Genomic DNA, 17,253 nt, shown 5'->3' on the forward strand with positions numbered 1-17,253 from the left:
CAGATTGAGTACCTTACCCAAATTGGGAGACATGGAAGTAGGGAAGGCTGCCTTGAGGTAGGGAAGTGGTATCTAAACTGAGATCTGCTGAATAAGCCGGGGTTAGACAATGAAGACAATAGATGAGATTGGTGTGCCCAGTGACCCAGAGACAGAGATGACAGGATACTTCCCAGAACTTGAAAGATGATAAACGGCTGAAACAGAGTTCTGCAGAGAGAAAAGGGATGAGTCTCTTCTGGAGAAATAGAGTCCAGATTATTAAAGATTTCAAAAGTTGCATGAAGAAATTGGACCTTCTTCTAAGGCCTCTAGGGAGTTCTAAATAGTTTTAAGCAAGAGAGAAGCAGGATATTTGTGGTTTTGTTTTTTGTTTTTTTGAGTTTTTGGGGGGTTTTTTGTGTGTGTGGTACGCGGGCCTCTCACTGTTGTGGTCTCTCCCATTGCGGAGCACAGGCTCCGGACGCACAGGCCCAGCGGCCATGGCTCATGGGCCCAGCTGCTCTGTGGCATGTGGGACCTTCCCGGACCGGGGCACGAACCCGTGTCCCCTGCATCGGCAGGCAGACTCTCAACCACTGCACCATCAGGGAAGCCCGGATATTTGTGTTTTTAAAAAGACCATAGTGAAAAGAAGATAAGGTCAGAATGAAAAATTGGGGATAGATTTTAGAGGACCTTAAAGTTTGAATATTGTACTGAAAGCCATTCAGAAATGCTGAAATAAAATGTTTAAACAGTTTATAAGTATATGAGATATGAAGTTAAAGGTCCTCAGCCTTCACTATTTCCATTTCTCAGATAACCCACTATTAACAAGTTCCTGTGAATTTATCCAGACATTTTTAAAAGCAAATTCAAAATATAACAGGTGAAATCAGATAAGATGACAGAGTAGAAGGACCTGAGCTCACCTACTCTCACAAGCACACAAAAATTACAACTATTTACAGAATAACTATTGATGAAAAAGACCAGAACCTGCCAGAAAAGATCTACAACTAAAGATATAAAGGAGGAACCACAATGAGACAGGTAGGAGGGACAGAGTCACAGTATACTCAAGTCCCATGTCTCTGGGCAGCCCACAAACAGGAGAGTAATTATAATTGCAGAGGTTCTCCCCAAGGAGTGAGCAGTCTGAACCCCACATTGTGTTCCCCAGCACCAGATGATTACTCCCCAGAACATTTGGGTTTGAAGGCCAGTGGGGCTTACTTTCAGGAGTCCTGGAGAGCTGTGGGAAATAGAGACTCAGAGAATGTCACATGCTCCAGGACCCAGAGCAGAAGTTGTAATTTGAAAGGATCCTGGGTCAGACCTACCTGCTGATCTTGGAGAGTCTCCTGGAGAGGCAGGAGGAAAATGAAGCTCATGCTGGGGACACAGACACTGGCCACAGCCATTTTTGAAAGCTCTCATACCACATGGACCCTGGTACTGGCAAGCATCATTTTGGAATTCTCCCTCTAGTTTATTAGCTTCAGGATCCCACCCTACCCCTGCCCAACAGCCTGTAGCCACCACTACTGGGATACCTTGGGCCAAGCAACTAACTAGGTGGGGACACAGCCCTGCCCACCAGCAGACAGGCTGCCTTAAGACCCCCAGAGCCCACAGCCACTCCTGGACACAGCCCTGCCCATCAGAAGGCCCAGGACCTGGACCCACACACAAGAGCTCAAGCACTAAACCTGGAGCCCAGAAGGCCTTGTAGCCAGAGACCCCAGGATGCAGCTATACCACCAGTGAGCAGGCACCAGCCACCAGAAAGCCTGCTCTAGCCTTGGGACCAGCTTCACCCACCAGAGGGCAGACACTAGCCACAGGACAACCACAGCCCACAACCTGGGGACCCAGTGGACCAGCACCAACTTTGTGACCAGCTGGAACCTGAACCTACATTCTGGACTGAACATCCAGCTGTGTTAGGAACTGGACCCACCCATCAGCAATCTGAAATCAGCTCTGGGGCCCCTGGGCCCTGCAGCCAGACCTGAGGACACAGTTCTGCCCAATAGTAAGCTGGCACTAGCCCCAAGACCTGGGTTCACCCACCAGTGGACAGGCATCAATCCCAGGATCTCCTGGACCCTAACCCCACCCACCAGTGAACAAGCACTAACAGTGGGGACCCCTGGGGTTCTGCAGCCCACCACCTCATGATCCAGTTCCACCAACCAGCAGCTGGCAGCCTCCTTAAAAGGCAGAGCCTGGCAACCAACTGGACTGGGAGCCAACAAAGCCTACCAAGCCACCCACAGTAGTCAACCCACCACAACAGAAGGTCCTATGCAACCCACATAGGGAATGACTCTAGAGTATATAGCTCAGGTGATGAGAGGGGAGTGTGCTACTAGGATGCATAGGACATCTCCTACAAAAGGCCACTTTTCCAAGGTCAGGAAACATAAACTACCAGATACAAAGAAATAAAAACATGTTAGGCAAAATGAAACAACAGAGGAACATGTTCCAAACAAAAGAACAAGATAAAACCCCAGAAAACTAAGTGAAGTGGAAATAGGAAATCTACCCAAGAAAGAGTTCAGGGTAATGATCATAAAGGTGATCAAAGAACTGGGGAGAAGAATGGATGCACAGAGAGAGAAGTTAGATATTTTTTAACAGAGTTGGAAAATATAAATAACAACCAGAGGTGAGGAATACAATAATGAAATGAAAAATACACTAGAAGGAACCAATATTAGATTAAATGATACAGAGGAATGAATCAGCAATCTGGAAGACAGAATAGTGGAAATCACTGATGCTGAGCAGAAAAAAAGAAGGAAAAGAAATGAGGACAGTCTAAGAAACTTCTGGGAAAACATCAAGCATACTAACATTTGCATTTTGGGGTCCCAGAAGGAGAAGAGAGAAAGGGGCCAAAAACACATTTGAAGACATAATAGCTGAAAACTTCCCTAACCTGGGAAAGAAAACAGACATACAAGTCTAGGAAGTACAGAGAGTCCCAAGTATGGTCAACTCAAAGAGAACCACAAGACACATTGTAATTAAGATGCCAAAACATAAAAATAGAGAATATTAAAAGCAATAAGGGATAAAAACATAAAAAACACAAACACATGGAGGGTAAACAATACATTCTTAAATAACCAAGAGATCACTGAAGAAATCAAAGAGGAAATCAAAAAATACCTAGAGACAAATGACAATGAAAACACCATGATCCAAAACCTACAGGATGTGGCAAAAGCGGTTCAAACAGGGAAGTTTATAGCTATACAAGCCTACCTCAAGAAACAAAAAAATTTTCAAATAAACTATCTGTCCTTACACCTAAAGGAACTAGAGAAAGAAGAACAAATAAAACCCAAAGTTAACAGAAGGAAAGAAATCATAAAGGTCAAAGCAGAAATAAATGAAATAAAAAGGAAGAAAACAATAGCAAAGATCAATAAAACTAAAAGCTGGTTCTTTGAGAAGATAAAATTGATAAACCATTAGCCAGACTCATCAACGAAAAGAGGGAGAGGACTCAAATCAATAAAATTAGACATGAAAAAGGAGAAGTTACAACAGACACCGCAGAAATACAAAGCATCCTAAGAGACTACTACAAGCAACTCTATGCCAATAAAATTGACAACCTGGAAGAAATGGACAAATTCTTAGAAAGGTATAACCTTCCAAGACTGAACCAGGAAGAAAGAGAAAATATGAACAGAACAATCACAAGTAATGAAATTGAAACTGTGATTAAAAATCTTTGAACAAGAAAACTCCAGGACCAGATGTCTTCACAGGTGAATTCTATCAAACATTTAGAGAAGAGCTAACACCCATCCTTCTCAAACTCTTCCAAAAACTTGCAGAGGAAGGAACACTCCCCAACTCATTCTATGAGGCCACCATCACCCTGATACCAAACCAGACAAGGATACTACAAAAAAAATTACAGACCAATATCACTGATGAATATAGATGCAAAAATCCTCAACAAAATACTAGCAAACAGAATCCAACAACACATTAAAAGGATCATACACCATGATCATGTGGGATTTATCCCAGGGATGCAAGCATTCTACAATATACGAAAATCAATCAATGTGATACACCATATTAACAAATTGAAGAAGAAAAACCATATGATCATCTCAGTAGATGCAGAAAAAGCTTTTGACAAAATTCAACACCGATTTATGATAAAAAATCTCCAGAAAGTGGGCATAGAGGGAACCTGCCTCAGCATAATAAAGGCCATATATGACAAACCCACAGCAAACATCATTCTCAATGGTGAAAAACTGAAAGCATTTCCTCTAAGATCAGGAACAAGACAAGGATGTCCACTCTCACCACTATTATTCAACATAGTTTTGGAACTCCTAACCATGGCAATCAGAGAAGAAGAAGAAATAAAAGGAATACAAACTGGAAAAGAAGAAGTAAAACTGTCACTGTCTGCAGATGACATGATACTATACATGGAGAATCCTAAAGATGCCACCAGAAAACTACTAGAGATAATCAATGAATTTGAAAAAGTTGCAGGATACAAAATTAATGCACAGAAATCTCTTGCATTCCTCTCCAATAATAATGAAAAATGTGAAAGAGAAATTAAGGAAACACTCCCATTTACCATTGCAACAAAAAAATAAAATACCCAGGAATAAACCAACCTAGGGAGACAAAAGACCTGTATGCAGAAAACTATAAGACACTGATGAAAGAAATTAAAGATGATATTAATTAAAGGTGGAGAGATATACCATGTTCTTGGATTGGAAGAATCAATATTGTGAGAATGTGTATACACCCAAAGCAATCTACAGATTCAATGCAATCCCTATCAGATTACCAATAGCATTTTTTAAAGAACTAGAACAAAAATATTAAAATTTGTATGGAGACAGGAAAGACCCCAAATAGCCAAAGTGGTCTTGAGGGAAAAACACGGAGCTGGAGGAATCAGACTCTCTGAGTTAAGACTATATTACAAAGAGACAGTAATAAAGACAGTACGGTACTGGCACAAAAACAGAACTATAGGTCAATGGAACAGGATAGAAAGCCCAGAGATAAACCCATGCACCTATGGTCAACTAATCTATGACAAAGGAGGCAAGGATATACAATGGAGAAAAGACAGTCTGTTCAGTAAGTGGTGCTGGGAAAACTGGACAGCTACATGTAAAAGAATGAAATTAGAACACTCCCTTACCATACACAAAAATAAACTCAAAATGGATTAGAGACCTAAATGTAAAACCAGACACTATAAAATTCTTAGAGGAAAACATAGGAAGAACATTGTTTGACATAAATCACAGCAAGATCTTTTTTGATCCACCTCCTAGAATAATGGAAATAAAAATAAACAAATGGGACCTAATGAAACTTAAAAGGTTCTGCACAGCAAAGGAAACCATAAACAAAATGAAAAGACAGCCCCACAGAATGGGAGAAAATATTTGAAGACAAAGCGACCGACAAGGAATTAATCTCCAAAATATACAAAGAGTGCATGCAGCTAAATATTAAAAAAAAACCATCATAAATTGGGCAGAAGATCTAAATAGACATTTCTCCAAAGAAGACATATATATGGTGAAAAAGCACATGAAAAATGCTCAACATTGCTAATTACTAGAGAAATGCAAATCAAAACTACAATGAGGTATCACCACACACAGCCAGAATGGCCATCATCAAAAAGTCTACAAACAATAAAATCTGGGGAGGGTGTGGAGAACAGGGAACCTTCCTACACTGCTTGTGGGAATGTAAATTGGTACAACCACTATGGAGAACAGTATGGAGGTTCCTTAAAAAACTAAAAATAGAATTACCATATGATCCAGCAATCCCACTCTTGGGCATATATCCAGAAAAAAACCATAATTTGAGAAAGATAAATGCACCCCAATATTCATTGCAGCACTATTTACAATAGCCAAGTCATTAAAGCAACATATGTGTCCATCGACAGAGGAATGGACAAAGAAGATGTGGTACATACATATAATGGAATATTACTCAGCCATAAAAAATGAAATAATTCCATTTGCAGCAACATGTGTGAACCTAGAGATTATCATACTAAGTGAAGTAAGTCAGAGGAAAGACAAATATCATATGATGTCACTTTTATATGGAATCTTAAAAAGTGATACAAATGAACTTATTTACAAAACAGAAACAGACTCACAGACTTTGAAAACAAACTTATGGTTACAAAAGGGAAAAGGTAATGGGAGGGATTAAATTAGGAGTTTAGGATTAACATATACACACTACTATATATAAAATAAATAGTCAATAAGGACCTTCTGTATAGCACATGGAACTCTACCCAATATTCTATAATAACCTATATGGGAAAAGAATCTGAAAAAGAATGGAAGTATGTATATGTATAAATAAATCACTTTGCTGCACACCTGAAACTAACACAATATTGTATATCAACTATACTCCAATATAAAATAAAAATTAAATTAAAGAAACCCCTGTGGAGAATATGCATATATGTACTTGTACGCTTGTACAAGTATTCCTGTAACATAGATTATTAGATACAGAATTCTTGAATCAGAGTTCTGAATATTTAAAAAGTTGATAAATCCTTAAAATTGTCAGTCTAAACTCACCCAAATGTATTTTAAAAATGTATATTTTTATAAAATCTATTTACTATTTACCCATAGTGTGGAAGAAAAATGTGTAATTCTCATTTTATTGCACATTTTATAATTAGATGTTTTATCTAGTTTTGTATGTTCATTGGTCATATTTTCTCTGGATTGTCAATTCATACTGTTTAGATATTTTGCACTGGATTGCTTATTTTCTTATTGATATGTTTTTTACTTATAATGTATATTATCCATTTGTCTTTGACGCATATTGCAAATATTTTCTGTGGTGTGTAATTTCTCAGTGTCTTTTTGCAGGCACTTTGACATTTACAATTTCAGTTTTTAAGTAGTCAAATTTGTTAGTATTTTTATTTGTGAATTCTTCTGTAATGTCATAATATGAAAGGTCTTTCCAATTATAAAGATATTATCACATATTTTCTTTTTATAATTTAGCATTATAATTTTTATGTTTAAATATTTAATTCATCTAGAATTATATTTGGTATAAGGAATCTAATTTTATTTTTTATTTCTATTTTTCCTGTGAAACCTGGTGTTGCCTTCAAATCAGTCTTCTGTTAAACACCACTTACCCTACAGATTTGAAATGCCAATTTTATTATGCATTTATGCCTCATGTTAACTGGGTTCAGTTTCTAGGCTATACCCTTCCCTCATCTATCTCCACAAGATCTATATTGTTTTGGTTACTGTAGCTTTAATCGCCAACACACCATATAATTTACTTATCTTATGTTTATTGGCGGTCTTCCCTAAAGGAATAGAAGCTACAAAAGAAAATGATCCTTCAGTTTTTCTATTAATATGTCCCTCCCAAGTATTTAGAACAGTATGTAGCTATAGTGGGCATTCAATAAATATTGATATTTATTGAATAGATGTTTGCATATTTGCAATATCAGGTCTTCTCAACCAGGAATGTTATATCTATTCATTAATTTTATTTTCTCTAATTGGTCTACTAAAGTCTTTCATCTCTTCTTCAGTCAATTTTAGAAGTTTGTTTATTCCTAGGAAAGCATTCATTTTTTCTAGATTTTCTAATTTATTGGCAAAGTCTTCCCATTTTAATGTTTAAATTTCTTATGTATCTGTAATCATATTCTCTTGCTTATTTGTAATATTGTTTATGTCCCACTCCTTGCTAGTTTGGCTTGCAAGATATCATTTTTTTTTTGAATTTTTTGTTTTCCTTTCCTTTGAAAAAAACTCTTTGATTTATCAAATCTACTTTCTTTTTTATTTAATTCCTTAATTTCTGCTTTTGTCATTAATGATTCCTCACTTCTGCTTTTTGTTTGTAATGTTGGTATTCTGTTGCCTGCTTCTTGAGTTAAATAACTAGTTCATTTATTTTCAGTTTTTGTTGTTTTCTAAGCATTTAAAACTATGAAAAACATAATGCTATGAATTTTTCTCTGCATAGCTTTAGCTACGTCCCACAGGCTTTTATATATAGTGTTCTTATTCTCATTATTTAAAAAAATAATTCCTAATTTTCGTCTTAACTTTGTATTTAATCCAAAATTCATTTAATAATGTTTTTAATGAGCAGTGTGATAAGAAAATGGTAGTATGTTGACACTGTTATTAAAGTATTCTGATCCTAAAAAAAAATGGTATTTCTGATTTAAGAGCTTGATTAGAATATAATTTATGGCAAGTTGTGAAAATGTCACTTAATTATTCATATTCCAAATGTAAGATGCAAACTCACAAAGAGCTCTGAACCTCCCTAACTCTTTGAATTCACCTTCTTCCTTTCAGCCAGTCCTTTCTAAGTGCTGTTTTTGAAAATTAAAGAAAGTATACTCCTAGGGGCTGTACACAAAGAGTGTCGTATCTGGAAAGGAAGTTATGAAACCAACTGGTCCAACTGTTCATTTTATACATATGGTTATAGAACCAAAGAGGTTAAGAGACTTATTGTCTATGAACCTCTGCGACTTAGGCATAATACTCTATTAAGGGGAGAAAGTTAATTATTTTTTATAAAGTGAACCTGAAGAGGTGCTGTCTCCCTCCCACCACCATTTCTTCATCCCAATTGCATTAGCCTACTATGGCTGCCATAGGAAAATACCACAGATTAAGTGGCTTAAGCAATAGAAATTTATTTTCTCACAATTCTGGAGTCTAGAAGTCCAAGATCAAGGTGTCATCAGTGTTGGTTTCTGACGAAGACTCTCTTGCTGGCTTGAATACAGTGGCCACCTTCTCACTTTGTCCTCACATAGCCTTTCCTCTTTGTACATGCAGAGAGAGAAAGAGCTCTCTGGTGTATCTTCCTCCCCTGATAAAGACATCTGTCATATTGGATTAGGGCCCCATCCTTCTGACCTCATCTAACCTTAATTACCTCCTTAAAGACACTACCTTCAAATACAGTAACAATGAGAGTTAGGGCTTCAACATATGCATTTTAAGGGAACATAATTCAGTCCATAATACAATGTTTCCTAATAATACCATTCCTGTCATTCTCATCCTCATTATTATTTAATGCACTAATTCCAGCTCTTTCTTCTATGTTAATAATGTGATTATAAAAGTGATAGAGTGGGGCTTCCCTGGTGGTGCAGTGGTTGAGATTCCGCCTGCTGATGCAGGGGACACGGGTTCATGCCCCAGTCCAGGAAGATCCCACATGCCACAGAGCGGCTGGGCTCATGAGCCATGGCCGCTGAGCCTGCGCGTCTGGAGCCTGTGCTCCACAGCGGGAGAGGCCACAACAGTGAGAGGCTCGTGTACCGCAAAAAAAAAAAAAAAAAAAAAAAAATGTGATAGAGTGAATGTGAGGAAAAAGGTATGCAGAAAAACAAAAACAAAAAAAACGCTCTGCTACGAAGTGGGAGAGAAGCTCTCAACCATCTTGTAATGTTATGGGTTTGTGCCTGAATTTTCTCAAAGTATATAAATAATCACTATGAAAGAAATTATTTTGGTTAATAGTGCACTTAAATAAAAGAGCATGAATTTATGTCAACATAGAATAACACAAACTTTTCTCTCTTTTTTTCCAGATTATTATGGAAATATTGTGGTTAAAATGGAAAATAATGTAATGTTTTATTTCAAGATTAATATTAAAGATGCAGTAAAGCTGCATTTATGGACAAATAGCACAATAAAATCATTAATTTCCTTGAATACATCTGGTAAAATGTATCTCATACATGTTTTTGAAAATGGCACAATACATCCACAGGAATATCCCTTAAAACTGGAAGCACAAAGTATAGCTTTCAAAACAAAAGAAAAATGCCCCTACCTGGCATTTCATGATGATATTTTTCGTGTTTCTTATCTTTTGGACAAGGGACAAAACCTGTCAGTTTGGGCTCAAATAGTCTATCCAGAAAATATTGGGCTGTATATTATTGTGGAATCATATGGCCCAAAAATATTGGAAGAGAAAAATCAGGTTCACTATGAAATTGCCTCAGGATACTGCACTAAAACCATGGTAAGTTAATATTTTAAAATTCTTTCATTCGATTTTAACAAATGTAAAATTATAATATTAACATTTAAAAGAATGGATTTCCCTCCAAATTTAGCTTTGAAAATGTTGAGAAATATGTAAATTTTTAATGAATAATGATATGGTAAGTCATTAATTCCTGAGCAACAATTTTTACTTTCAATATCCAGGGCCTCTTTGCCACTTAAAAACACATTCCTGTAGAATTCTTTGTCAATTGTATTGTTCACTTCCTTTTTTTATATAGTGCATGACTGCTCTGTAGAGTTCTATCTGCTATCTATTGCACTATAACACCATCCCTAAACCTAATGCCTTCAAACAACAAGTTCTGTGGATCAACAATTTGGGTTACGAGTAGATGGGCTGTTCTGCTGGTTTCATCAGGGTTTATTCATGAGGCTGTTGTCATCTGGTGGCTTGCCTGGGACAAGATAATGTAAGATGGCTTCATTCACATGTCAAATGTTTGGTGCAGGTACTGGCTTGTTAGTATAAGGGGCCTCAGCTGGAGCACTTGTCGCTGCTCCATGTGTCCTATATCCTCCAGGCTAGACCTGGCTTCTTCACATGGCAATCTCAGGGAAGCATTCCAAGATGGTGAAGGCAGAAGCCACAAGGCCTAGGTTTGGCTACATTCTATTTGTCAAAGCAATTCACAAGGCCAGCCCAGATTAATATGATAGGGAAATAGACTGCACTTCTCAAGAGAACAGCAAACTTACACTGTAAAGGGACATACATACAGGAATGGGAGGAATTACTGCAGCCATCTTTGTAAACAATCTACCACAATAGACATAAATATACTGTGTATATTATTTTGTATACTACTTTCCTAGGTAATATTATAGTATAAGCATTTTTACATGTTACTGTAATTTCTTCCCAAATATTGTATATTCTATTCCCCACTCTCCTTTTCTAGGCTCAGCTTTCTTAAGCATAAACAATAGTGGGCCTCTTAATTGATACAGTGGAATGGAAGTGTTCACTTAATTCCAAAATAAGTTAAAGTGAAGAGTTATTTAAAAAAGGAAAGTGCTATATGTGAAACATTCTACTTTAACTTAAATAGATGAAGGTATATTCATTAGTCAATCTTTTAATATAGGACCACAGACTTTGCTTTGAAATTAGTCCACTGATTGGAATTCCTCATCTCCTTTCTTGCATAGTCTTATTCATAAGACATCATCTCTTAGTTCGCATTTCAGTTTCTTTAAAATAGCCAGGGGTGGGGGGGGGGGGGGGACTTAAAGACAGTGGCAAAACAACCAAAGTTCTAGATTTTTATAATTTTTTCCCCAGCCTTTTAGTGTTATCTTGCTCATACCTAGCTCAGTAATTTCTTCTGTGACTTGCTTTATCAAAACTTTCCAAAGCGGTTCCAAACTTAGTTTTCAGGGAAAGAGTGACTCTATTTTTACACTGGTATTTAACCAGTCCATAATATTTAGTTTAATTCCACAATTACAATAATAATGCAATCTGGCATAAACAGGTTTTGAAACAAATAAAGCTGCTTTAGATTTATATACAATTACATGGATAGACCTTAAAACATAGTCTTGAATGAAAAATAGTGTTGAATAAGAAACTGAGACCTATCAAATGTTACTACGTAACATTTATTAAAATTACAAACAACTACACACAAATCACAAGCAAAAAAGAGTATTGTTCATTTTATAAGAATACAAAGATAGCCAAGGACATATATCAAACAAGTAAAGCATCATACTTGCTTGATATATGTTCTGGGTGCCTATTATGAGGGAAGGGAATGGGGGAAGAAGATACAGGGGAAAAGTAAAATACAATAAACAAGACTGGATTGAGCATGTTTCAAGAAACAAGGAGTATATTTAACTCACTTTTCTGAAGCTGAGGTACTCCCTCCTTCCAGAACAAAAACAAAGATTTACACTTTTCTTCAGCACAGCGCAACTTTCTTTGATTATCTAGCTCCAATATCTGCATACACTCTCATAGGTTTTCTTTCCAAGAATTGCATGTATAATGTATATTTGTCCACTTTCAATTCAACCCTTCACAATACTAGTTACCAATCAAAATATACAAAGGACTATGAAACATTAAAATTTTCATGTTTTAGCATATTTTTTATTTCTGTTAATATATTCTTCAGCTCTGTTTGGTTCTTGTTTATATTTTCTAACTCTTTATTAAACTTCTCACTTTGTTCATCCATTCTTCTCCTGAGTTCACTGAGCATCTTTGTGATCATTACCTTGAATGTTTATTGGGTAGATTGCTTACCTCCATTTCACTTAGTTTTTCTTCTTGGGTTTTAGCCTGTTCCTTCATTTGAAACATATTCCTTAGTCACATCATTTTGCCTAATTCTCTGTGTTTATATGTATGTGTTAAGTACATTTGTTACATTTCCCAATCTTGGAGAAGTGGCCTTATGTAGAAAATGTCCTATGGGGACCAGCAGTACACTCCCCGCTGGTCACCCGAGCTGTATGATCTAGGGTTGCCACTGTGTGGGCTGAGTGGGCCCTTTTGTTGTGGTGGGGCTGCCTGTGAGTATACTGGTAGGTGGGGGCTGGCCCCCACCTGGTTGGCTGCCAGGTCCTTCTTCTCACTGAGGCTGCTTGTGGACAGGGCCAGGTCCTGACATATTTGGCTGTACTGTCCAGGGAGTCCCAAGGTTGATGCCATCCTGCTGGTGGTGGGGCTGGGTCCCATGATGGCTGGCTGGGAGGGGGTGGCTGTGGATGGTGCCATCCACTGGTGGCTGGTAAGCCCCCAGAATAGGCTAGAGGGAGAATTCCAGAAGAGCGCTTGCCAGCACCAATGTCCTTGTGGTAGAACCAGCTCCCCAAAATGGCTGCCACCAGAGTCTATGTTCCCAGAGGGAGTCCCAGTTGCCTCCTGCCCCTCCAGGAGTCTCTTCAAGTTCAGCAAATGGGTCTGACCCTAGTTCCTTTTAAATTACTGCCTCTGTGCTAGGACTAGGAATGTGTGAGATTTTGTGCATGCCCTTTAAGAGCAGAGTCACAATCTTTGCTGGCCTTCAAAGCCAGCCGTTCTGGGAACTCTTCTTCCTGGTGCAGAACACTCAGCTGGGGACCCCAATGTAGGGACACACCCCCTCCTTGGGAAGAACCTCTGCAATAGTGATTATCTTCCATTTTTTGGTTGCTGATTCAGGGATGTAGGTCTTGACTATACTGAATCTCCATTCTTCTTACCCCTCCCATTGTGGTTCCTTCTTTGGTTGTGGAAAATCTTTTCTGCCAGTTTTCAGGTCATTATCATCAATAGTTGCACTGTAAATAGTTGTAATTTTTGTGTGCCTATGAAAGGAGGTGAGCTTAGGGTCTTTCTACTCCACCATCTTGTGCACTCTCCCAAATTTGCATTTTTAAATAAACTATTGGCTCTATCATTTACTAGCTGATGACAATGAGCAAGTTTTTGAGTCTTTGATGTTGTTGCTGCTGCTGCTGCTGCTGCTGATAGTATTTACTTTACTTATGAGGATTAAATGAGTTAATATATGTAAAGGGCTTAGAAGAGCACCTGGCACATAATAAGCCCTATATATATATGTGTTACTACTACAACTATCACCATTTCTGCTGTTTCTACTAGTACTACCACCACCACAATATTTCATCAATTCTAAGGCACAGTTTTCTAGGTTTTTTTTTAACATTTAACATCTTTGAAATTGGGATGAATCTTACATATGATAGCATCTTAGATTTGATGAACTATAGTGGTATTAGAATGTTATAATTTTTGGCCACTATGGTGCTAAGCTTCATAAGTAATCATTAATTTTTGAAGAAAAAACTGAGTATAACACCCATACACAAAAGTAGATAACTAATTTTTTAAAGTTTTTAATGCTATTAGCTGGTTTCACAATGATATTTATACCAAAAGTTAGTTTTGAAATTTTGAAAATTATTTCTGAATCTTTTTTTTTCTGAATATCTTAATTGACCTAAATTCTTTTTTTAATATTGAGGTATAATTGATATGTAACATTTTATTGGTTTCAGTTGTACAAGATAATGATTCAATATTTGTATATTTTATAAAATGATCACCACATTAAGTCTAGTTAAGATCCATCACCACACATAATTATAAATTTTTTTGTGTGATGAGAATTTTAAGATCTACTACTTTAGCAACTTTCAAATTGCAATATTATTCACTATAGTTACCATGTTGTACACTATATTCTCATGACATTTATTTTTTAACTGCAAATTTGTACCTGTAACCACCTTTTTCCATTTCACCCATCCCCCACTCCTGGCAATGATCAATCTGTTCTCTGTATCTATGAGGTCATGGGGGTATTGGTTTGGGGTTTTTTTGTTTTGTTTTGTTGCAGTACGCGGGCCTCTCAATGTTGTGACCTCTCCCGTTGCGGAGCACAGGCTCCGGACGTGCAGGCTCAGCAGCCATGGCTCCGGCCCAGCCGCTCCACAGCATGTGGGATCTTCCCGGACCGGGGCATGAACCCGTGTCCCCTGCATCGGCAGGCAGACTCTCAACCACTGTGCCACCAGGGAAGCCCTGGTTTTGGTTTTGATTCCACATATAAATGAGATCATATGATATTTGTCTTTCACTGTCTGACTTACTTCACTAAGCATAATGCCCTTTAGGTCCATCAGTGTTGTCACAAATGGCAGGATTTCCTTCTCTTTTATAGCTGAAAAATATTCCATTGTATATATACTTACCACATCTTCTTTATCTATTTATCCATTGATGGATACTTAGGTTGCTTCCATGTCTCTGCTATTATAAACAATGCTGCAGTGAACATGGAGGTGCATATAGTTTTTCAAATTAGTGTTTTTGCTTCCTTTGGATAAATACCCAGAAGTGGAATTGCTGGATCATATGGTAGTTCTATTTTTAATGTTTTGAGGAACCTGCATACTGTTTTCCATAGTAGCTGCCCCAGTTTACATTTCCACCAACAATTCATGGTTCCCTTTTCTCCAAATCCTCATTACAAGATAACACTTCTTATCTCTTGTCCTTTTGATAATAGTCATTTAACAGCTGTGAGGTGACATCTAATTGTGGTTTTGATTTGCATTCCTGTGATGTTGTACCTGTTTTCATGTGTCTGTTGGCCATAGGTATGTCTCCTTCGGAAGAATGTTTATTCAGATCCTCTGCACATTTTTAAATCAGATTTTTTGTTTTCTTGCTCTTGAGTTGTTGGAGTTCCTTATATATTTTGGATATTAACCTCTTATTAGATGTATGGTTTGTAACTATTTTCTCCCAATCACTAGGTTTTCTTTTCATTTTGTTGATAGTTTTCTTTGTTGTGCAGAAGATTTTTAGTTTGATGCAGTTCCTCTTGTTTATTTTTACTTTTGTTGCCTTTGCTTTTGGTATCAAATCCAAAAACTTTTGCCAAGACCAATTCCAAGGAGCTTACCACCTATGTTTTCTTCTAGGAGTTTCAGGGTATCAGATCTTACATTCAAGTCTATAATATCATTTTGAGTTGATTTTTGTATATGGTGTGAGATAGAGGTTCAGTTTCATTCTTTTTCAGGTGGCTATTCATTTTTCCCAACACGATTTACTGAAGAAACTATCCTTTCCTCATTGTATATTCTTGGCTTCTTTGTAATAAATTCATCAACTACATATGCATGGGTTTTACTTCTGGATTTTCTATTCTGTGCCACTAATCAATTGGTCTGTTTTTAATGCTTATGCTATACTGTTTTGATTACCACAGCTTTGTAATGTAGTTTGATTCCAGCTTTGTTCCTCTTTCTCAAGACCATTTTGACTATTCAGGGTCTTTTGTGGTTCCATACAAACTTTAGGATTGTTTATTCTATTACTATGAAAAATGCCATTGGAATTTTGATAGAGATTGCATTAAATCTGTATATAGCTTGGGTAGTATGGACATTTTAACAATATTAATTCCTCCAATCCATGAACATGTAGAATTTTTCCATTTATTTATGTCTTCAATTTCTTTCTTCAATATAGTGTAGTTTAAATTGTATGGGTCTTTCACCTCCTGAGTTAAATTTATTCCTATGTATTTTATTCTTTTTGGTACAACTGTAAATGGAATTGTTTTCTTAATTTCTCTTTCTGGCAGTTCCTTATTAGTGCATAGAAATGCAACAGATTTTTATATATTGATCTTGTATCCAGCACCTTTAATGATTTGTTTTTTGGTGGAGTCTTTAGGGTTTTTTACATATAATATCATGTCATCTGTAAGTAGTGACAGTTTTACTTCTTCCTTTTTAATTTGGATGCCTTTTATTTCTTTTTCTTGCCTAATTGTTCTGTCTAGAACTTGAATAAAAGTGGTGACTGTGGACATTATCGTCTTGGTCCTTATCTTAGAGGAAAACTTCCAGCTTTTCACCATTGAGTATGTTGTTAGGTATAGGGTTGTCATATATGGCCTTTATTATGTTGAGGTATTTTCCTCTCTACACACTTTGTTGAGAGTTTTTATCATAAATGGATGTTGAATCTTGTCAAGTGCTTTTCTGCATCTATTGAGATGATCATATTATATTTATCCTTCATTTTGTTAATGTGCTATATCACATTGATTGATTTGTGCATGTTGAACTATCTGTGCATCCCTGGAATAAATTCCACTTGATCATGATGTATAATCCTTTTAATGTATTGTTGAATTTATCTTCCCAAATTTTGTTGAGAATTTTTGCATCTGTATTCGTCAGGAATATTGGCCTGTAATATCCTTTTCTGGTGGCATCTTTGTCTGGCTTTGATATCAGGGTAATGCTGGCATTGTAAAATTAGTTTGGAAATGTTCCCTCTTCTATATTTTTAGAAGAATTTGAGAAGTATTGACATTAATTCTTCTTTAAATATTGGTATAATTCACTAGGGAAGCCATTCTGGTCATGGACTTAAGTTTTTCTGGAGGTTTTTGATTACTGATTCAGTCTCCTCACTAGTAATTTGTCTGTTCAGATTTTCTACTTCTCAGTGATTCAGCCTTGTAGGTTGCATGTTTCTAGGAATTCATCCATTTCTTCTAAGTTGTCCAATTTGTTGGCATATAATTTTTCATAGTAGTCTCTTATGATCATTTTTATGTCT

At 36.9% G+C, this 17,253-nt stretch overlaps 1 protein-coding gene across 1 annotated transcript in view; it reads left to right on the forward strand.

Annotated features, from left to right (window-relative positions):
* CATSPERE (catsper channel auxiliary subunit epsilon) overlaps positions 1–17,253 on the forward strand; it is a 245,410-nt gene that overhangs the window by 142,774 nt on the left and 85,383 nt on the right. Inside the window, exon 11 of the mRNA XM_060010760.1 lies at positions 9,662–10,104. Within this exon, the coding sequence (XP_059866743.1) occupies positions 9,662–10,104 (443 nt within the window). The remainder of the gene's footprint in view (positions 1–9,661; positions 10,105–17,253) is intronic.

Source organism: Delphinus delphis, chromosome 1 (genome assembly GCF_949987515.2).
Source record: "Delphinus delphis chromosome 1, mDelDel1.2, whole genome shotgun sequence".
Classification (NCBI taxonomy): Eukaryota; Metazoa; Chordata; class Mammalia; order Artiodactyla; family Delphinidae; genus Delphinus; species Delphinus delphis.